The following is a 21511-nucleotide window of genomic DNA, read 5'->3' on the forward strand; positions in this document are numbered from 1 at the left end:
GTAGTGGTCGTGGCGATGCGAACCGCTTACGTTTGTTGCCGAGCTCCTCTTCACTCACCACTTCGTCTGGCCGTGAATAACCACCACCGGGTCTGCCGTTGTCGTGAGACCCCATCGCACTTCCGTTCGCCGACGAGGCTTCCAGCATCGCAGTAGCGCTTCCCGCTGTCGCGCACTTCGCCGTCGAACGCCACCGCCAGAGGCACCAACACCGTTCCGCGCCAAGGGTCACGTTGACAAGCAGCCGCTGGAATATTGTGTAGCGCCTGAAAGGTGCTCGACTCATCGTTAAAGCCGAGCACAAGCCAAGCCATTCATGTCAACATGTACGTGTCTTACGACCATTCTGGCACCATTGTTGGCCTCACATAACCCCTAAAGGATTCGGTGCGCTAACCCTCGTGTCTCACGCCACGTCGGAGGGAGCCACACTAGTCCCACCGAGCACCTTGCTCCCCCTCCTTATCGACCCGTTTCGTCCACCCCCTCTACCCGAACCCAGCCACTCCTACATAGCCAAAGGTAGAGCCGCGATGGCGAGGAGAGGCGGACCATGAACAAAGAGGCAAAAAGCAACTGTCTATCGCCACCAAGTCTCGATCTTGGGACCTCGAGGTGATCACACTCGTATGAGCCTCGCGCTCTTCCACTAAGCTATAGCGATTTTTGTTGATGGTTGGACATCACCGAGATCTCACAAGTCCAGGAGCCGTCCGTCTGCGGCGAACGGGCACGCTTCGATGGAACTGCAAGGTGATGGCTGCAAGACGGACCTGGTCCATCGTGAGACGTGACGAAGGGCTGGAATGTCAGTGTCTTGGTCGGTGGTGTCCGACGGTCAGTATCGGCTGCGCTGAAAGGCTATCTATATCCAGACAAAGTCATTCACGACCAGCAGATGCAATGCTATGATACATGGTGTTGAACCGGGGATGATTGGATTGTATGGGCGACGGTAGGGCGTTCACAACAAAGCTGCGAGGCTGGGCGTCGCGGGATTAAAGAGAGTGACAGTTGAAGACCTCTCATGACTTGAAGTTCTTGCGCGCTGCAAGTGTGTCGACGCTCGTGCCGTCGCGCACAGCCTTCCAGACGGCCACCTCCTCGCGCCACAGATCGCGGACGCACGGGCAGCATGACGAGCCACAACATTCCTGCCGTCAGCGAGGAATGGATCTGGATCTGGAGGATAGGAGGGCAGGCTCTATGTTTCCATTGCGCCGGGTGGGGGAACAGAACTCCGGAGGCCGGAGATCGGCAATCCAGAACCCGAACATGCGGACAAGGTCAAGGTCAAGGTCAAGGTCCTGTCCGCGGCCCGACCGCAAGTCCCCCACCATGGCTGCCGGGGTTCCTTAGACGCGAACACGCCGCTCGTAGCGGCCAACTACGGCCCGCCCAACCCCCGCCATCACGGAGTCTCGATAGCTCAACTTGCCCCGTCTCCCCTTCCATCCATGCAGCCCACTCACGTCCTCGTCTGGGGGCGCCGGGAGGTTGTCGCACAACGCCTTCTCGAGAATCACGTTTGCGCGATAAGGCGCCATCCTCTTCGCCTCAGAGTACTCGAATACCCAGTCGCGGGCGTGGTCCTCGTCAACCGGGGGTAGCGCTGCTGTGTTGGTCATGGCTGGTGGTGGAGTGGGAGATGTCAGATTCAGATTCAGATTCAGACCAAGTATGATCCGGGGATGCCCGAGTGGAGGTGTAAGTTTGGTATATCCGAAAGTGGAGGTTGCTTGTGGGTAATGTTGGTTTTGGTTGTTGGTTGTTGGTAACGTCAAAGGACAACAACAAGGACAACAAGGACAACCAAAGGATGGATGACACAGACGAGCTCAAGCCGTGTGATCTCGCCGGGCTGGAAACGTTCGAGTTTGAGCGCGTGCTCTTGGAAAGTGAGTGGTGAAGAGGGACAGCAGTGTTTGGCCATGATGGCTCGCTGCGAGGTATGAGACAACGACGGGCTCTGCACCGTCCAGTTCTCATCATTCCGCGTTCCAGTTCTAGCGCTTGGGATCAAGATTCGACCCGCTCTGATGCTGCCATTCAGGTAGCCTGCTTGCTGCAGTGCGCGTCAACTAGTTGAATGCTGTAGCTTCCAACACGCCGCATCGGCCTGCTCGAGATGGCGGGTCTCTCTTGCCGCGTTCTCTCCAGCCAAACCCGATCTTTCCCCTGTCTACTGCCTCCTTAACCCAAGCAGCTCACACCAGACACCCTCTCCGGCTCGTGTTACCTCCTCGGCAAGCTGCATGGCGAACCGGCGATCGTGCATGTACAGCGCACCGCTGTTGACCCGTCCGCTGCTCCTAATATTGTGAAGGAGGGACTGGAGAGCCTCAACGTGTTTCTTGACAACCGTCCGGTGAGTGGCGCGCTTTCATCTACTCTCACCATTCTTGAGTCATCTACTTGGTCATCTCCCCTCTCCACCACATCAGCTCAATACTCGTGCCAGCTAACAGCAGTACTTCTCGGCCCACGCGCTGCTGAAGCGCGGCCCCGACGCGCTCCCCGACCTCGCACTCAAACTCATCTGGCCATGCACCGAAGTCCATATCAAGAAGTACACGGCGCAGCCTCGCCGCCTACTCACCGAGACGCCAGCCCTCTACGCTCAAGTGGTGGAGCCGTATATCTCGAGTTTCCCGCCCGAGCGCACAGCATGGGTCCATGCCATCCTCGAAGGCCGGAAGGAGGCGGAGCGAGTCCTCTTCTCTAGTCCCGGAGAAGAGGGGTTCATGCTCGTCCCGGACTTGAAGTGGGACGGCACGACCACTGCCGGTCTGTACCTCACGGCCATTGTACGTGATGGTAGTATCCGGAGCATGCGCGATTTGGAGCGTCGCCACATCCCCCTCCTGAAGAGTATCAAGCGCGAGGCATACAGTGTATGCGCTGAGAAATGGGATGTGGCGGCCGGTGAACTGAGGCTGTTTATTCATTACCAGCCGTCCTACTGTTTGTTCAATTGAGATAGAGCTGACACCAGACCACTTCCACGTACATGTTGTTCATGTCGCGCATGAAATCTTTGCTGGCATGGCTGTTGGGCAGGGGCACATGCTCGACGATGTCGTTAACTGGGTAACCTAGACATTTGGTCTAGCTGACACTAGCTTGAGCTGAGTCCCGAGGAGGGACCGAGCTTGCCGGCCCTCATGACGTTTACATATGCGCTCGGCACCGAGCATGGGTTATACGCTGACCTTGTTGCTGGGCAGGAGGAGTAGACTAGGTACATATCAACATGGGCGCTGCCATGCTCTTCTGGCTTGGCTTTAGTGGTCTCACTTCATGGCACGCCATGGCACCGGTGATTACGGGAAAGAATGCGCCGGTGCGCTTAAATCGTGGGATGTTAACACTGGATACTTTGTTCGACATGCATCATCTGGACTAGTGAGAGGCGGGAATTCTCCGGCCTGTCACTGACACGTACCTTGGTCACAAGGTCTTATAGCCTCGCACAGTCTGTCAGCAGCCTAGTACAAGAGAGAAACCCGGCACGACGAGAGAGAGCACACGAGCACACGTTGACGCCATAGCTCAAGAGTCGACGCTTCCTTTGACACAGGCCACTCCCGCACACGCGTCCATCGGGTGAAATGCTGGAGTCATGTCATCTCTGACAAGTATTAGAGCTGGAGAGCTGGAGAGCTGGAGAGCTGGAGCGTTCCAGTGACATGAACATGAGCGTAACGCGTGACACTTGGTACTCCCTGACTCTACTACAGATCAGACCGACAAGGGTTTGAGAATGGGTTGTCTCTGCAGTAGGAATTGCACGACCCGATACACAAGATACAGATGTAGCATATTTAGACGGGACGGCGGGAAAGGTACCTCCCTGCGTAGTGTGGAGTTGGTCGACTCCACCTGCCTCGTTGGTGAGCTCCACCTGCCAGAGATGGATGTGCCCAACAGAGCATAAACGGAGCAGGGCACAGCTGTGCGTCTGCGTCACGGCTGTCACGAACCGCTGTACTAGACACGGCACAAGCTTGACGGGGGGAGTGATTCCGCGCGCATTCGCGTCTGCTAGCAATCCAAATATGCACAAACATGCACCTGCAAGCATGTGAACGTGCACCAAACATACAAGCATCCACCCGCGCGACACTACGCGTCTCTGGATCCACCAACCTCCCAAGCTCGAGCCTCGTTACGATTTGCATTCTAGGCCATGGCCAGTCATGTAGCAAGAAGTGCAGGGATCCAAATGAGGACCCTGGTGCCTGGTGTTTGGTACCTAGTGCCTGGTGCTTGGAACTTTGGACCCAGCTCTCAAGTCTGCCAACTAGTCGCGTCTGCCCAAATGAGTAACAAACCAAACCCTTGTGCTCCCGCATTCCTACGTCGGGACAACGCGTCTGCATCAAAGTCAAGTAAGTAGTACGTCGTCGTAAACTGCCAGCTAGTAAGACGTTGTGGAGCTACTATTACATTCAATGGATCGATTTGTGGCTTCTTTCAGCTTTCAGCGTTCAGTCATTGCTGTTCTTTGGTTGGATTTGGGGAGCTCCAAACCACCCCCCACCCCCATTTAGGGTAGTAATCTATAAAGTGTCGTCACAATGCCCGTCCAATGGAGTGTTTTGACTGTTTCACTATTTGGAGGCTCTCGAAACGGATCAGCGCTCCTCTAGGAACCTGGTGGTCTGATGTTTGGGCCGCATTCGAGACGCTTCCGACTAAATTAACAAACCCTTGTGGCGCTGGCGATGAAATGAAAAAACATGCATCAGCGCGCCTGATTGTTTTGAGGTTTAGAGACCTTGGATCCTTGCAAGACGCGTCCGAGGCGTCGAGGGATGGAGAACAGGGCCGGGTGAATGCTCAAAGAGGGTGGGATGGAGCCCTTTGGGGACGCGTCTTATCCTGACAACTAACTAGTTGCTACCCCATTCCTCGCGCCTGTCTTTGAACAACAGCTTACCGAGGGACTGTGTTTGGAAGGACAGCACCCCACTGGGAACCGAGGTCTTGCCTCTCAGCTTGCCCCACCAGCGGCTTTTGCCGTTTGGGCGAGGCGTCCACCTCTCTTTGTCAACCCCTTTCGGGCTTGCACTGGCGCATCGTTGATTCTCGGCCTCATGTGATCAATGTATTCCGTTTGGGCTGTTGTGTCTCACCACCCCAAAACCTCGCTGTCGTCTCGCTCTCAGGATCTGAGAACGTAGGATCATGGCCACTAAGTGAATCTGGAAGTGAGGAGCGAGGCATCGAGACGCCGTTGGCACCTTTGGCATCTTGATGAACACGCATTGCAGTCTGCAGCAACGAGGCTCACATGACGCCTGTTGGTATTGTCCTCGACGTGCTCTTGACACTTGGGGACATGTTGTTCTGCGTTAACGTCGTTCTTTGTTCTTTGACAAGGAGCACTAGCTTGGGGAAGATCAGACAGGCGATTGTCTCATTCCAAGGCTGAACAGACTGTCGACGCCTGGCCCAGGACCGTAGCCCGTTGTATCGTTCTCGTTATGCTCTCGTAGGTTCTCGTAGGCTCTCGTATTCAATCTTGGATCTATGTATCCAGATATAGGTTGTGCCTCATGCGTACGTTGATGCATTTTCCGAACAGAGGCATGTGCCTGTTGTAGACGCGTCTTGACCAATGTCTCGACCCAAACAAGAAAAATCACCACCAAGACGCGTCTTTTAGGGTAACTGGTTCCCTCCCTGGTTTCCCTGGGTCGCTGGGTCCCTAAGCTGCCATGCAAAGCGGATGAGTCTAGGTCAGGTGCCGAGACTGTAAGAGCTCAAAGGAGCCAAACATGATTATTACTTCAGCCCTTGGACATTGTGCAGTTAAAACTCAACTATGGCCCCAGAATTACCACTCAGGGCGATGTATTGGAAGAGGACGGAATCCCTGGATACTCCAGGAGGCACACTCCCACACAATGCCCCCGCCCTGGGCAGCGTTACCCCATCTTTGGAGGTTGCCTGGGTTGGCGGGGCTGGCGGGGGGTATGGATAAGGGCCAACGGGGGGGGAGGAGAGGAGAGGAGAGGAGAGGAGAGGAGAGGAGAGTGGGGCTAGTCTACCTTTTGCCCTAGGTAGTTTAGATAGAGAGAGAGAGAGAGAGTCGCGACTGACTGTAGACTGAGTCCAACTAACTGCTGAGTGATAGTTATTCTCAAACCGTCATCTCGTCTCTCTCTTATTCATTCTCCTTGTTAGACATCTCATCACTTTCACCCAGTCATCCATTCCATTTAACAATCATCTCAACACATCATCCCTCATCTCCATCGCCATCACCGTCACGCTCATCATCACAAACCCAGATCTCCACGCACCCGAGGAGACGCCCAGACATTATACATCCTAAAACCAAAGTGCACCAACCCGTGACTGTCACGCCACAGACGTCCACCACCGCACTGGCCTCTTTAACCCTTCCTTCTCAATCATACCTACCAACATCTAGCATCTAGGAGGGCACAGACCTCGCCTAGACGCACGACCGCCCCACAAACAGTTCAACAACCAAACCCTCCTCTCTCTTCTCGTTGCACCCCTTTCGCTGTTGGTTTCGCTCGCGTCGTCCTTCTCGCCCCCAAATATCTGGTTTATTGTTCAACACTTGGCTTCACGAACCGTCCTACTTGTCTTTGATTCTTCACTCTTCTCTTTCGTCACCACCTGTCACACCTTCTGCCATCACATTCGTGCGCGCTGGTCCCGCATCATATCTACATGTTCAATCGCTAGAACCTTTCAAACCAAAGCTCAATCCCATACACGAACCTAAACGCGACACACATACGCGCGAGCGTGTCCGCTTCTCAGGCCAGAAGCCCACGCTCTCTTCTGCGCGCGTCGCAAAGACCTGAAACTACTACTCTAGCACACTGGCCATACCTCTGTCCACTCAAGATGTCCATGCTCGACGTCGACACGTCCTCGACAAACCGCCTCACAACCTCTACTATACGTGGGGGCGAGCCGGCCTCGCCACGGGGAATGTGTGTACCTTCCTTTCCCCGCACGCCAGACTACAGTAACGCGACCTCGACCAGCGCAGGCAGCTCTCAGCGCCGCTGTTACTGTGGTAACCCCATCCGCACACGCACAGGCATGTACTATTGCAGCCCAGGTGAGTTACCTGTTATCTGGCTACATCTCCGGCGCTGACGCACAGACTGCGCACGCGGTGACGCGTTCTCGTCTCTCACCCATACGCGCTCTGCATCGTCGGTCTCCACTCTCGGAGACGCGTTCGACGACCGCACCTCTCGCACTTCGTCAGCTGCGTACGGTGACGATGATGGGTCGTTCTACCGCCGCATGAAGCGCGACGAACGTCGAGAGCAAGAGCGCAGGCAACGCGCTGTCCGGTACAGCTTGTCGCCAGAATCTATTCGATCACCCTCTGCTGTGCCCGAGCTGGTCTCGTCACACTCTCGTAACACCTCCACTGCATCTTCCACCTTGTCCTTCGGCTCATCATGTAGCCTCAGTCGCCATCCTTCCTCGGCGAGCCACACGCCTTTCACCGCCTCGGTTGTCATTGACGATGCCATCATGGAGGATGACGAACTCGCCGAGGCGGTCCCCAGCGCCGTGTCAACTCTCCGTGGTGAGGCTCGCCGCCGGCTCACCGAAGAGTCGAAGAGACAGACTCCTCTCGTCGTTGCTGGTGGCAAGGTGTTTGGAACAAATATGGCTGTTGATGACATGCTCGACGAGATCATCAACATGGAGGAATCCTTCCGGGTTCCCGATGATCCAATCGAGGAAGTCTCGCGATACCGCCGCGCCCAATACACGCCAGACCGCGAGCACTTTGTGCCTACGGCATACCGTCCACCGCGGACGCCATCACCGACGCTTCGTCGGCGCAAGAGCGTCATACCTCCTGCTCCCAACGCACCCGACCGCCGCAACTCGCTGAGCCAGCACCGCCCACCCAGCATGTATGCGCACACCTCTTCTCTCTCCGAGTCCCATACTGCGTTGTACCTCGCGACCGCATCCCCAGTGGCTCCCTCCCACAAGCCGCGTCACCGTCGATCGGCCTCGCCCAAGCTCAGCGTCCGCCGTAGCATCACCTTCTCGCCTCAGACAGCTGGTCCGGCCCTCCCGCGTGCTCCGCGGAGCCGTATAGACTCGCCTGGCCTCACTCCTGTCCGTCGCAAACACCTCACGCCCACCGCCCACCATCCTCCGATGGAGGGCTGGCGCTTCCCCACCGCATCCTCCAACGACACTCCTACGAACACACGCTACACTGCTCCCATCCATGAGGTGCCTGACTTGTATGTACCGAGCTCCACTGCCCAGGAGGGCGCCGACGCAGCTCCCCAACTCTTGTGGCCCCAGGCGACTCGCAACGGGGACATGACTACCGCTCAACGCCTGGAACGCACTGTCGGCCATTACTCGCCCGACGATGAACTGTTCCAGCCCCCATCCTCGTCACTCCGTCTCGGCATGCTCATGAACTCGGATTCCGACGACATGGACTCGGACGACGCCTCGACCGTGCGCGGTTCCATCCGCGGATCGATCCGCGACTCGTTCCTCGCTCCCATTCCGCCGTTCACGCAGCGGGGCTGGTAAACACCTCACTGCTTCTCCTTTTTCTCTTACTCCTGGGCCTCCGCGGTATAGCCGCGCTTCGTTCCATCAACCGCATCTCCGCATCCACAACCGCAACTGCATCCCGCCGCAGGGCGCTCCGGGATACTCAATCGCATTGTTACACATCACATGCCGCATAACTGTACTAGCATCGGATATATAAGCGCTCCACCTGAGTGTTGAACACGTCATTGGTGCGGGATGGCAAGACAGAATGACACTGACGATCCGCTCCGAGAATTGAGAGGCTGGTCGTGCGCAGCGAGAAGAAGCGGCGTCGATCTTCCTCCGTTGCTCGTGGCGTTCATTATGACGTTCATTATGAGACAAGTGCCACTCTTGTGTCTGACTAGACTGACACATGAGCGTTTGTCTCAGCTAACTAGGTGAGTGCAGTGTCTGACTTAGTGATGGGCCCTGACCGGGGTGTTGCTCGGGGTGGAGCTTTCCACCACTGTTAGTCGCAACTACAGTATCGCTCATCATTTCCTCCATCCATCGCACAAACTCGGTAGGTCGCGGTAACACGATTTAGCACAGTAGCTCGCTCGCTTCTCTCGCTACGTCTCGACCGGAAGCTAGGCATCCCCTTCAATGTTACAATTCACTGGCATGGGCATGCACTGCGGCTGTCTAACAAGTAAACCGGTCCGGCGGCGAGCGTTATGTCTAGTCGGGGCGGAGCGCGCGTTCGGCGCGAGCGACATCGCGTCCCTCCACGAGAATGTTGGCCGTATGCGTCGTCGACGAATAGAGCATCCGCACGCCGCCGCGGTGCAGCTGGTCCGAGAACCGCATCACCAGGCCGCTCTTATCTACTATCAGCGTCTTCCCGAAAGATACGCACCGAGGCTAGACGCACCGAGGTGATATGCTCCGCCAACAGCGCGCAAGTCGAGCTGGAGACAGCGCATCATACTTGCGCGCGTGTCCTCTTCCTCTTCCTCTTCCTCTGACTCTGATTTCTCTTCTACGACGTCCTCTGGCGCTGGTTCCGGATCCGGCGCCCACGGCTCCCTCGAGCCGCCCTCTGAAGCGCGGCGTATGCGAGGATCCATGAACCCCAAGGCGCCCTGGATCGCGCGGTGCTGTAGGACCCCGAGTGACACCGTGTCGGAACGGGTACGCGAGTGGCCGGTGCCGAGTCGCGATCGGCTCGAGGATGAGAGGCGCGAGAGAGATGTCTCCCGAGCGTACCGGAACTGACGCGCTTCTTCTAATTCAAGGTCGTATTCCCTCTCCCTCTGTCTCTCCAGTTCAAGAAGGCGGGCTCTCGACGACCGTTCCGCACCGGACCCAGAGGCGCTGCGCATAATTGGCGTGAAGCTACCAATACCAGGAAAACGGGCCGAGTTAGGCGTGCTTGGCGGCGTGGCCCAGAAGATTGGGATCTCGGTTACGTCGCGCCCACGCAGAGAATGACCAGATTGGGAGGGGAGGGAGCGGCCGCGCGAGGCGGTCCCGTCCTCGGACGAGGAGGTTGGAATTTGGTCCTCGTCGCTCCACTCCGAGTCACTGCCTTCTAGCTCTGTTGCGCCGATATCCGCCCGCTCAGCCACACTCAACATGGCACGCAGGACGCGTACTTCCGTCAAGATGGATGTCCCGTCCTCGGTGCGGGTATATGAGATGAATGGCCTGGGCCGAGATAAGGCGCGGGCCGACGCCTCCGCTGCCTGACTCGGTTTGTTCCTATTCCAAGTGTTTAAGTTACCTGCGCGCTTAGATCGGTTGCGGCGCTCAAAGGCGTCGGCTGCGTCGTCGGCTTTTCTGCCACGAGCGCGCTCGAGGGCAAGCACCGACCGCTCGGGCCATACTAGGAGCTTGCGGAGGCGGGCAGATAACGACGCCTCCACGTCCGCCGAGAGGCCGATGCAGGCGAGTGGAGAGGCTAGGACTGTGATCTCGGCGAGGGGGGGCGTGTCGGCCGGAGAGTCGGTTCTAACGGAGGCGTTTATCGATGCGGCTAGGGCCATTTCGGGGGAGACCATCACCGAGCGGCGACGGGTTGGTGGGAGAATGGGATCGCAGTTCCCTTTCGTCAGCTTGCATCCAATTGTTCCAGGCGCCACGCACATCCTTTGCCGTGGAAGATTGCGCTCGCGCGCTCAAAGTCCGAGCTCTTGACTAGCAAAAAGTCGGTAAAGTACGAGCTCTGGTATAGGATCGAGATGCCTCCCTCCGCCAGCGGGGCAGACACGTGACGGAGATGTGGCGAGTCTTGTTGTCAGCTTTGCTTTCCACGATGTACCATAATTGCCACCGCCACCGCCGTCATCGCCCGACGCGACCTCGAAGACGCGCCACGGGCCGTTGATGGCGACACCTGGTTCCTCGCACGGGCCCCATTCTTCCTCGACTAGATCTGACGGTGCGAAGAGCGCGATCTGGTGTGAGCCGTGTGAATACGAAGGGTTGCGAGGGGTTGCGAAGGGTGGCGAGGAGAGGTTGATCGACCTATGCGAGTGCAAAGTGCCAAGTGCGAGCTGTGAGCTGCGAACTGGGGACTGGGAACTGCCAAGTGCGGTGATCGATCACTCGCACCAGTTGCACCGCCAAGGACCAAGGACGGAGCTATCGGCAATCTCGGCGTACTCGAGGCCGCCCCTAAACCTCAAGCTGTGCGCAGTTTTGAGTCGATTCAATCCTCAAACTCACCTCGATCCGGTTCGAGGTGAGGTTGCAGAACTCGCTCTCGTCAGCTACAGCCCTGTCGAGCGTCCAGTAGATCTTGGTTGACGAAGCGGCAGCCGCGCCAACGGGAACATGGACGATGGACACGGGGTCGTGGAGTGCGCTGGGTTAGCTGAGGAAGGGAGAGACGAGACATACGTGATGGATACGTCGGCCATCGATTCGATTTCTGCCTTGTCCCAGACTGGGACCGTGACTGTGAGGAATGAGTAGAAGTAGAGAGAGAAGATGTAGGAGATGCGACGACTGAGGACTGAAGACTGACGACTTGGGATTGAGGACCGAGGAGGGATCCGCAGATGCTGGTCCGTGCTCTTTGCCTCCATCCTCAAAAGTTGTTCAACTCAGTGTCCGTGACACAACTGTTCTCTTGGCGGCTTCTGCGCCTCTGGCCCCTCGCGCCTCCCGTGACTGCACATTCCCTTCTCCGCAGCACCCAACCTCCCCCATCAAACAGCCGCCCATTCTGCTAGAGCGTGTGAAGCGTATTCGAGTTGTGAGGAATGCAATTCTGAGACGTAGGGCGGGGATCAGGTATTTCAGTCCGCCGGCCGCCTGCGCAGCTGTGCGCCGCCCTTCATAGTCCGAGTCTCTCGGTCACTCCTGGCGGCGCTTCTATCCTTTCTAGTCCTCCTTTCTTGTCCTTTCACGCCGCCGCAACATGGCCAAGACGGGCGCTCGGGCGCGGAAGCATCGCCGGGGGACGTGCGAGCCCGTGCGCAGAGCGTAGAGCGCAGAGCGCAGACGTGATCAGTCCATGTCTTTGGATCCCATGACTCCCATGACAGATGACGGATTTCGACGTGGGCGTGGGCGTAGATGAGGGCGAGCAAGTATTCAGGTTGCCTGAATCGCCATTGTAGACGCAATCAACTCGGGCACAGTCATTGTCGTGCCTGGCGTACAGACAAAGCTAATGGTCTCGTGGTCTTGTAATATCTTGATAATCGACTAATCCTAATGAACCTGCCTCCACCAACAGAATCACAAAACACAACAACAAAGGCTCGACGAGATGCAGTTCAAGCCACTTCCCACCTCAACAACCACCTCAAGATCTGGAGATCTCCAACAACGATGTCCAGGCAATCATATTACTCGGCCGGCCCACGGGCAAGCCGCCTACGCGAGAGCATGGTCGTCGACGTCGTGTCCCCCCTCGACGCGTGCGTTAATGCCGCAGAAGCCTGTGTCGAGACTGTACGCCATACCCAGGTAGCGCTGACAACAGCTGGGAAGCGCGGTGACTAAGCTCGAGCCGGGAGTACAGGATATGGGGCGGTTGAAGAAAGTGTTGAGGGCGCAGCATGTTTGTTCCATGTTGGGCGCGCTAATGGTAGCACTACCTCGTCTTACCCGCTACCGAGGTGCAGCTGCGCCGGGTCGAGTATGCCACCGCAATTGAGAAGCAGCTCGAACCGTTGCTTGCGCGTAGTGCCCAGCTACTCGAGTCTGAGGCGGCACAGATCCGTCGTCTTGAGGGCCGGTTGGCCGAGATCCAGGGGAGCAGCCGCGCTGTTGAGCCCAAGAGTGTGCCCAGGCGCGAGTGCGCGCTTGATGGTATTGATATGCGCGACAAGACGCTCAGTATTGCGCAGCGGCGCAAAATCGGGACTCTCAAGAACAGGCGACAGAAGCTACTAGAAGAGCAGAAGCGGCTAATGGGCGAGATGGGCAGCACATAGAGACTGTAGCGTACATGGACATGTATACTAGGTGACGAGCAACTCCAGAAACTAATGCATGCCCAGTACTAATCTAATCTATCCCTTGACAACCTCAGCAGCCTATCCCTTGATGGCCTTGATGAACGCGCGCACCTTCTCTGGGTCCTTGCTCCCATCGGCAGCCTCGACGCCCGAGCTCACATCGACGGCGAGCACGCCGCCGGCCGCCTCAACGGCCTGGGTGACGTTGTCGGGCGTGAGCCCGCCAGCAAGGATGATAGGGAGACGCGCAGCACCGCCGGCCTCGCCCTCGTCCGCGAGCCGCTTGGCAACGCCCCAGTCGAAGGACACACCCTCCCCACCGCCCGCAGCGCCCGTACTCGAAGGCGCGTCGAGCAGCACGTACGAGTTCAGGCCGGGACGCGCAGCGTCTCCACCATGCACGGCGCCGTCGACGACACGGAACGCCTTGATCACCGGCACCGGGAGGAGGCGGGCGTCCGACTGCGCCTCGTCGCCGTGCAGCTGAACGAGGTCGAGGCCGATGTCGTCCACAGCCGCAGCCACGTCCTCGACTGGCTGGTTGCGGAACACGCCGATGGCGAGTGGCCTGCGGCGAGCGCGGAGGCGGGCAGCCATCGTCCCGAACCAAAGGGGCGACGACTCGGGCTTGCTCGAGGTCGCCTTGGCGCGCGCGGTGCGGACCACGTCGACAATCTCGCGCGCCGTCTTGGGAGGCGTGAATCGCTTGGTGCCAGGAACGCAAATGATGCCGATGAGGTCGGCGCCAGCGTCAATCGCAAGCTGCGCGTCGGCAGCGGAGCGTACGCCGCAAATCTTGACGAGGGGCTTGGGCGCCGCAGGCTTCTCCGCGGGAGGAAGCCCGATAAGCTCGCGCAGGAACGCTCCGGCGTCCGGGGCGCGCATGAGGCTCTCACCGATGAGCACGGCACGTACTCCCTCCGCGACGTACTTGGCGACGTCGGCGTGGCTGGCGATCCCGCTGAGAGCGCAGAGGATGACGTCGCGGCCCTTGAGGGCGTCGTTGACGCGGCTCGTCGTCCCCATGTCGACGTTGAAGTCGTGGAGGTTGCGGTTGTTCACGCCGATGACCTTTGCACCGAGCTCAAGCGCGACCTCGAGCTCGCTCGGGTTGTTGACCTCGACGAGAGGCTCCATCCCGCGGCTCAGTGAGTAGTTGTAGAGCTCCTTGAGCTTGGAAGGGGTGAGCATCGCGACAATAAGCAGCACCGTGTCCGCGCCGTGGAGGCGCGCCTCGTCGATCTGGTACGGCGCGAGGATGAAGTCCTTACGCAGGATCGCGGGACGGTTGGGCATCGCGTCCACAGCCCGACGCACAGCGAGCATGTCGCTCAGCGCGCCCTTGAACCACGTAGGCTCGGTCAGCACCGAGATAACGGAAGCGCCCGCCGCTGCGTACCGCAGCGCCTGCTCGGGTGCGCTGGCAGTGGGCGCAATCTCGCCTTTGGACGGTGAGGCGCGCTTGATCTCAGCCATTACGGCCGTGTGAGGGGTCTTCTTGACGCGGTCGACGAAGGAAATAAGGGGAGGAGCAGTGTGCAGGTTAAGTGCGGAAGCGAGGTTCTCGGGAGTCGTCGGCAGCGCGACGGAAGCGGCGGCGACGTCGCTGAGGCGCTGGGCCGCGATGCGGTCAAGGATCGACAGCGGCTTCTTCTCCTTGGCCGCCTCAGGCTCAGTCCCGTTCGTGACCGGTACAGCGGGCGCAGTCGCCTTGTTGACGTCGGCCTCCGAACTGGCGGGGACACCGCACCAGGCGTTCTCACCGCCCCACTCGCCACCCTTGAGCTTGAGGAAGTTGGCGACGAGACCGTGGCCACCCTCACTCATGCACGACTCGGGGTGGTACTGAACGGCCTCGACGGTGTATTTCCGGTGACGCACGCCCATGATGACGCCAGACTCCTCGGTCGTCGAGGTCACCTGCAGGATCGGGGGAAGGGTGAGGAGCTTGGCCGCGAGCGAGTGGTAGCGAACCGACGCAAGGAGGGGCGGAAGATCGTGGAACAGGCCCGTTGCATCGTGCTTGACGAGCGAAGTCTTGCCGTGCTTGATCTCGCCAGCGTACGAAATCTGGTGTGAGCGACACTGAAGAGCGGAGCGGCATTGGGAAGTAGACACGGCCGCAGACAAGGTACCCAGCCGCCGCAACCCTCCGACGCGTCAACCCATCGCTCTGTGCGTCGACTCGAGACATCTTCTGCCCAAACTCGAGATCTCCTACCCAAACACCTCCTCATTCGCTTCCAACCAATTCAACTCACCTCGCCACCGAGCACGTCAACCAGACATTCGAGCCCCATGCAAACACCGAGCACCGGCATACGCCCCATAGCCCACATGATCACGTCACGCGAGATGCCAGAGTCGGTACGCGGATGTCCCGGACCAGGCGAGATGACTACGCGGTCGATCTCGCCGTCGGCGTAGAGAGCCTCAATCTCGGGCAGAGTAATCTTGTCATTGCGCACGACGAGGGGATTACCGCCGAGACGTGCGAGGTCCGCGTACACGTTCCACGTGAACGAGTCGTAGTTGTCGATCACGAGAGTGCGGACCATTTTGTTGTTAAGTGGAAGTTGGAGAGAGGTAGAGGTGGTTGGTCACCTTTGTCTGGTCAATCCAGTCAAGTTCAAGTTGCGGCCAACAGTCGAGTCGGTTGCCGCAATTGGGCGGACAACCGGCCATGTCCGTTCCGACGAGTCGGGAATGGTCACGCCATGCGCGTCGTTATCGTCCTCACCGCAGCAGGCGGTTAGACGGTACGTAGTGTGGAAAGAGCATACTGTATGGATTGAGCTGTTGCCCGTTGAATACTACAATGAATGCATACTTGTCCAATTGTTCTTTCAAGTGTATGTTCGTCAGTTGGCATCCGGACGCTGGGTGAATTTTGTGTTGTGGATACTGGAAATCGTGTTAGTATGTCACCATTAGCTTTCGGATATGCCCGGGATATATCAACCGTTTCTCATTCCTCACTTCGAAGAATCCTTCGAAGGATGCAACTTGTTTCTCCCACTTTTGTCATCTAGTTGTGTTTACAAGTACAGCGACTGATAGCGGTTCCCCTGCTCTTCGACATCTACCCCTTCCTCTGACATTCAGCCCACCTGATGGTATAGCCAGTCCTCACGCACGTGCGCCGACTGAGAACGGCGACTCACCGTGGCAGCGACGCTAAAGCAATTTGTAGTGTATTTCGGGCATGTTGAGTGGCCTGCACCCCAGGCACATGCCTGCTCGACAGCGTTCTCACCTTTTTCTCGCTGCCAGGGGTGAACGTGCGCTCTTTGGCAATGTCAGATTGTTGTGGACGATGTTATGGACTGTATCAAAAGCAGCGTTGCGGCCCTCCATAGTCTCTAAACCTTCATCATGATGAGGCTACTGTTCGCAGCAGGCCTCGCGGTCGCGGTCGTATGTCCATCTCACGCCATCTCTTAACCACAGCCGCTCAAGAACGAGTCATACCTGCTCACGACTGTGCCTGGTACGTATAGGGCTGGTCGCGGCTCACGTTTGCGAATGCCACGCATATGCGGCACAAGTTTGTCGCGTCGCGCAATACTCGATGAGTTCTGGCTCGTGCGCGAGCGCGGGTAGGGCACGTGCGCTTGCGGGGAGAGTGGGCATCCCAACGGCAACGTTAACGGACACGACAAGGATCATGGTAAGGGCCATGGTAAGGGCAAGCGCAACGTAATCGCGCGCTTAGACGAATAATACAACCTAGTATGCTACAGATGTTACACTATGGGCGCTGCAACTCCTCGTCGTTGAACAGTGCACGCCGTTGTGATCGTGTCAGCGGCTGCGTCTCGGCCGACAGCTGCCACTCCTCGCCGCTGCCGCTGCCTGGTGATAGCGCGTCGCCTATTATGTCAGATACACTCGCCTCTCTAGCGCTGTCGTTGGGGGTTGTCCGTGCCGTTCCAATATTGGGAGTGACCTGCGACTCATTTTCGCTGAGATCCTCACCATAATGAGCGCGTTGCGCCACGGTGAGAGGCAGAGTCTCCGGAGGGAGCTGAGACTCCTCTCCATCGCACTCCTTTTCCTTGTCCTCCTCGGATTCAGACTCGGCTCTATCTAAGTCATCCTCGTCAGCTGCAAAACGTGCTCTCTGTGTCTTTATGAGAGGGAACGTCTCGGTCGGCAGCTGAGACTCCTCCTCGTCGCTCTCCGAGTCATCGAACTGGGCCCTCTGCGCCTTGCTCAGCGGCAAAGTCTCTGCCGGAAGCTGAGATTCATCTGCGTTGCCTACGCCCTCGTCGTCACCCCCGTCGCCGTTGTCCTGGAGCGAGGTGAGCGACGACCAGCCGCTACCCGAAAGTAACCCAACTGGACATTGCGACTCTTCCTCATCGGAGAAATTGACGAGTTGCGATCGGGTGAGGGGCACTGTGCTCTGCGTCTCGTCGATATCCATCGGCTCGTCCGGTGCCTCGAAGGTGACCTTGGCCGTGACGGTGGGCACGCGGTCGCACACAGCGTCAGCCCGTTTGCGCGCCATAATCAGCACGCGGCCGAGCACGCCGTCATGTGCACCGATAAACCCGTTGTCAACGCGCTGCCACGCGTCGTCTTTCGGTACGTGTGCGATGAGGAGGGACACGAGCTCGGCTGCAAGGACGGGAGAGCGGTCATCGCCATCGAGGGCAAGGAGATTGAGCGCATAGTCCACGTCGGGTGCTTGGAATGGGGTGGCGAGGCTCATCATGCCAGGGACGTCCTCAGCCGCCAGCGTCGTGCTCCGACTGCGGGTGACCGTCAGCCGCGTAGCCCGAGTGCCGACGCTTGGGGCACGCGATGTTGAGCTGACGACGTTGGAACGCCGAGCTGCTTCGCGCTGCTTACGAACGCCAGCCGCATCTTCTAGGACAACGGCGAGGATGTGTGCGCGCGCATTCCAATTTGTGATCGCACGAGCGAGGACAGAAACTTGCGCAGCAGGTACGCGGAAGAGAGTGACGATGGATAGAACAAGGGATTGGGGGTGGAAAGGCGACTTGGGTGGCCGAGCGAGGTCGATGACTAGGGAAAGGAGTTTGGCTGAGGTTGCTCGACGTGCAGGAATGGCATTGAACGGTGTCGGTGGATCCGTTGGAAGGAAGGCTGCCCGCACGGCCGCAAGCACGACGCCCGCATCGTCGTACTGAAGCTTGACAGATGCTGGCTGGTGTAGTTGCTGCAGCAGCGCTGGGGGTGATGTCGACCACAAAGTCACGAGCCACTCTAGCACGTCCCAGCCGTCGTCGGAGATCACGCGGGTTTCCCCTTCGTCGTCCGAATTGTGGGTCCTCCTTTGCTTCTTTCTGTCTTCCTTCTTCTCCAATGGTTTGTAGAGGAACACCCAGATGCCGTGCTTGGTGCTCTCCAACACGCGTTTGCGCACAGCACACTCAAGTTCACCATTCGGCCTCCAAGCCAGCCAGTCGGGAGTCCGGGGGTCGTCGTAGTCTGTTGCACCTTTGTGCAGTTGAGGAAGGAGTGGGAGGAGATCGGACCCATATAGATCGAGATAACGGTAGAGGATGGATAGTGGGGAGGGTGCGCGGCGTAAGTCCTCCTTCTTGGTTTTCAGATCGGTCACGAGATGCAGGAGCAATTGGACATGGCGTCTGCGAGTCAGAGATGTGCTGAGGTGGCGTGATCGTGCTCACTGGGAAGGAAGGTATCGCCTATCGACCAGGCCATCGAGCGCACTGAGCGCCATGAGCACAAAGCCCTCATGGATTGGTGCGCCGGCAATGTTCTTCCAGCTCTCTGGCTGGGCAATGGGCATGGTAGGCTAGATGTGCTTGGATGTGTCATGCATTTCAAACTAGACAAGTCGCAAAGAGCTCAACCAGACGCGAGGTCGCGAGAGCGCAAGGAACCAAACATGGATGCCACCACGGCGGGGATTGCGGAGTATGCCACGCGAAGCCACGTGACAAGCTGGACCTCCACGCATGTCGGTGTCGCGCCGCGTCATGAACACCCTCGTACACAACGAGGTCGCACATCGCATAATCCGCAACCATGTCCGACGACCCTACTGCCGACTTCCTTGCGCGCGAAAAGGCCATCCTCGGCGACGATGCCGACCTGTTCGCCTCTGGCGAGATTCCCGGCATGAGCTCGGGGAGTGGCTTGGACGCGTTCCCGGACCTGGACGATGGTAGGTGCTTCGAGCTTCCTTGGGTGCACGTATCTCCTCGCCACCTCTGTGTAACAACACGTCTCCTCATTCACAACCACTCTCCATCCCAGAATGCACCCCTGGACTCGCTCGCCATGGCAGGACCGCGGTTCGTGGCAGGACTGGCGCTCACACTTCCCAGCGCCCGCCAAACCTGCTAGCCCCATCAAGTCGGCATCGCCTATCAAGTCGCCCAGCGGCATGGACGCATTCCCGTCGTTCGACGAACCCATGGGCTCGTCCCAGGTCCGCGTGACTGGCAACATTGGGCTGGGCGAGGACGAGGACCTCGACAAGTTCGAGAGCGCCTTCCCCGACTTCTCTTCCGACATTCCAGCTGCGGTAAGTCATGGACGGCGACGTGGGAAATGTGTGGCGGTGCAAGCGGTAACGCTGAGCTTCGCGCAAGCGGCCACTGTTACCGCGTTGCCGCTAGCATGGTTGCACCGCGAGCTGACACCAGGATTCTCCCGCCGCCAAGCCGGTGTTCAATGCGCTGGCGGCCCAGCCATATGGCCAGTCTCCCTACCCTCCCACTGCTGCTCCCCAACCCCGCTCGGCTGCAAGCATCCTCCCCGCGCCCGAGTTCACCAACACGCTCCCCGAAGCCGAAGGGGAGACCGAGCCGATCCGCCAGTGGCGCGAGAAGCAGGCCGAAGAGATCAAGCGCCGGAACGCGGCCGACCAGGAGAAGCGCGACGAGATGGCCAACAAGGCTGAGAAGGCGATCGACCAGTTCTACGAAGACTACAACAAGGAGAAGGAGAAGAACATCAGAGAGAACAAGTGGGTGTCACGCGGAGAGCGAAGACAGCGGCGTTGCGCCAGCTGCATATCATCAAAGTTAAGCTGACAGCAGGGAGCACGAGGCCAAGCTCCTTGAGCAGCTCAAGGACGACATTGCCCGTGGCACGACGTGGGAGCGCGTTACCGACCTCATCGGCCTCGAGAACTCCCGTGAGTCGATGTGGAGCTGGATGGAGGCTATTTCCAGCTCGCTCAATCGGCTGTCGCTGACACGCAGAGTCCAAGACCATCAGGCCGAGCGTTTCTGGCGGCTCAGACCTTGCGCGCATGAAGGAGATCCTCCTTGCTCTTCGCCGTGAGGGCGAGAAGGCGCCCGGGGCGACGGGCTTCTAGACTGTGTGTGGATAGACGCGCGCCAGTGCGCGGGTAGATCTAGCTCACGCGCTGCGTCGCGCATAACGTCTCGCTCTTGCGAGGCACCCTGTATAGCACCCGTTCGCGGGAGATGATTATGATTCTACATATGTGCAGCGCGGTGGAGGGAGGAGTTGAACTGGAAGGTCGGGCTTGCGATGGGAGGGTGGGACTTGGTAGATGCGGGGTGAATAACTTTTGGGCCATGTTTCCGCGCTAGTCAATGTCCTCGGCCCAACGCGAGGCGAAGAGACGGAGTCGCCACCTTTGAGCCGATTCTCCGCCGACGGCTTCCTCACGGCGGCGTCCTCAACTCCGTTCGGCAGGACTGTTGTGTGCCAGATGTAGCGTTGATTGCCCATCCTTGTCTCCACTTCCTTTTCTGCAAGTCTCTCGCTCCCACGCAATGCCAATAATGCATTCTCTCGCCCCGTTTCTCGCACCATTCAGCGTATGCTTTGCATGCATTGGCTCACGTGAGCGCTTTGAGGGATGGCTGGCGCATCTCGCACCGTTTACGCCATTGAAATCAGCCACGGCCCATGTGGACACCTCCACCGCCACCCTGACGGCGTTAAGAAATTTCAGCTTTTCGCCGGTCTAGCTGGCCCCTCCGGCAGCCTTAAAAGGATCGCCAGATGCATCTTAGAATCTTTAGTGACCACACTCTGTAGGGTGAGTACCCCCACCTTCCTTTCCCTCTGCCTCCCCAGCACCATCGCGTTCAGCGATCGCTTCGTCGCGCTCGTCATCCGCTCTCTAGCAGATGCGCAGTGTCGTCACAGCATCCACCGCCCCCTCTTCCGCTCTGCTCGCAGTGCTAACCCTCCAGATCTCTCTACAGTAACCGTTCACTCTCGCTAGTTCACACTAGCCACATTTTCCACGTCGAGGAGATGATATAGCCCCTCGCCGCTCTTCACAGAGTACTTGTCCCTGGACACGAAGAAGCTGGCGGGACGCTGGCGCTCGACCGCAAGGGAGAGCAACGGCCGACCGTGGGCGTGCGAGGGCTTTCTGATCGACTTCCCCTTCCCCTTATCTACCCACCTCCCCTTCAACATCGACTACATTGTACCACGGCGCATGCAAATGGTGAGAATCTGCTCCTGTCCTCTTACGGGATGACCCGAGTGCATTTGGCTTTAGGGACGCTGTGCTCCCT

The 21511-nt window shown here is 58.4% G+C and overlaps 8 protein-coding genes across 8 annotated transcripts; 4 read left to right on the top strand and 4 right to left on the bottom strand.

Annotated features, from left to right (window-relative positions):
* Positions 1 to 1025: 1025 nt before the first annotated feature.
* Positions 1026 to 1628, bottom strand: CcaverHIS019_0510610 (uncharacterized protein; the record flags this gene model as incomplete). The annotated part of the gene is made up of 2 exons (XM_060602290.1): positions 1026 to 1154; positions 1473 to 1628. 2 exons carry the CDS (start codon positions 1626 to 1628, stop codon positions 1026 to 1028), a joined length of 285 nt encoding a protein of 94 aa, XP_060458698.1.
* A 191-nt stretch (positions 1629 to 1819) lies between these two features.
* CcaverHIS019_0510620 (uncharacterized protein) lies at positions 1820 to 3236 on the top strand (the record flags this gene model as incomplete). Its single annotated transcript, XM_060602291.1, has 5 exons — positions 1820 to 1898; positions 2217 to 2368; positions 2472 to 2964; positions 2996 to 3090; positions 3123 to 3236. 5 exons carry the CDS (start codon positions 1820 to 1822, stop codon positions 3234 to 3236), a joined length of 933 nt encoding a protein of 310 aa, XP_060458699.1.
* A 3655-nt stretch (positions 3237 to 6891) lies between these two features.
* CcaverHIS019_0510630 (uncharacterized protein) lies at positions 6892 to 8577 on the top strand (the record flags this gene model as incomplete). Its single annotated transcript, XM_060602292.1, has 2 exons — positions 6892 to 7111; positions 7157 to 8577. 2 exons carry the CDS (start codon positions 6892 to 6894, stop codon positions 8575 to 8577), a joined length of 1641 nt encoding a protein of 546 aa, XP_060458700.1.
* A 690-nt stretch (positions 8578 to 9267) lies between these two features.
* On the bottom strand, positions 9268 to 11450 carry CcaverHIS019_0510640 (uncharacterized protein; the record flags this gene model as incomplete). Its single annotated transcript, XM_060602293.1, has 6 exons — positions 9268 to 9413; positions 9461 to 10633; positions 10675 to 10818; positions 10850 to 10985; positions 11257 to 11395; positions 11431 to 11450. 6 exons carry the CDS (start codon positions 11448 to 11450, stop codon positions 9268 to 9270), a joined length of 1758 nt encoding a protein of 585 aa, XP_060458701.1.
* A 919-nt stretch (positions 11451 to 12369) lies between these two features.
* Positions 12370 to 12977, top strand: CcaverHIS019_0510650 (uncharacterized protein; the record flags this gene model as incomplete). Its single annotated transcript, XM_060602294.1, has 3 exons — positions 12370 to 12492; positions 12524 to 12601; positions 12633 to 12977. 3 exons carry the CDS (start codon positions 12370 to 12372, stop codon positions 12975 to 12977), a joined length of 546 nt encoding a protein of 181 aa, XP_060458702.1.
* A 102-nt stretch (positions 12978 to 13079) lies between these two features.
* On the bottom strand, positions 13080 to 15559 carry TRP3 (uncharacterized protein; the record flags this gene model as incomplete). The annotated part of the gene is made up of 2 exons (XM_060602295.1): positions 13080 to 15071; positions 15263 to 15559. 2 exons carry the CDS (start codon positions 15557 to 15559, stop codon positions 13080 to 13082), a joined length of 2289 nt encoding a protein of 762 aa, XP_060458703.1.
* Positions 15560 to 16752: 1193 nt separating this feature from the next.
* Positions 16753 to 18786, bottom strand: CcaverHIS019_0510670 (uncharacterized protein; the record flags this gene model as incomplete). The annotated part of the gene is made up of 2 exons (XM_060602296.1): positions 16753 to 18622; positions 18665 to 18786. The coding sequence occupies 2 exons, from the start codon at positions 18784 to 18786 to the stop codon at positions 16753 to 16755; spliced, it is 1992 nt and encodes a 663-aa protein (XP_060458704.1).
* A 239-nt stretch (positions 18787 to 19025) lies between these two features.
* clc1 (uncharacterized protein) lies at positions 19026 to 20325 on the top strand (the record flags this gene model as incomplete). The annotated part of the gene is made up of 5 exons (XM_060602297.1): positions 19026 to 19164; positions 19328 to 19527; positions 19649 to 19971; positions 20045 to 20142; positions 20210 to 20325. The coding sequence occupies 5 exons, from the start codon at positions 19026 to 19028 to the stop codon at positions 20323 to 20325; spliced, it is 876 nt and encodes a 291-aa protein (XP_060458705.1).
* Between the last annotated feature and the right edge of the window lie 1186 nt (positions 20326 to 21511).

Source organism: Cutaneotrichosporon cavernicola (genome assembly GCF_030864355.1).
Source record: "Cutaneotrichosporon cavernicola HIS019 DNA, chromosome: 5".
Taxonomy (NCBI): Eukaryota; Fungi; Basidiomycota; class Tremellomycetes; order Trichosporonales; family Trichosporonaceae; genus Cutaneotrichosporon; species Cutaneotrichosporon cavernicola.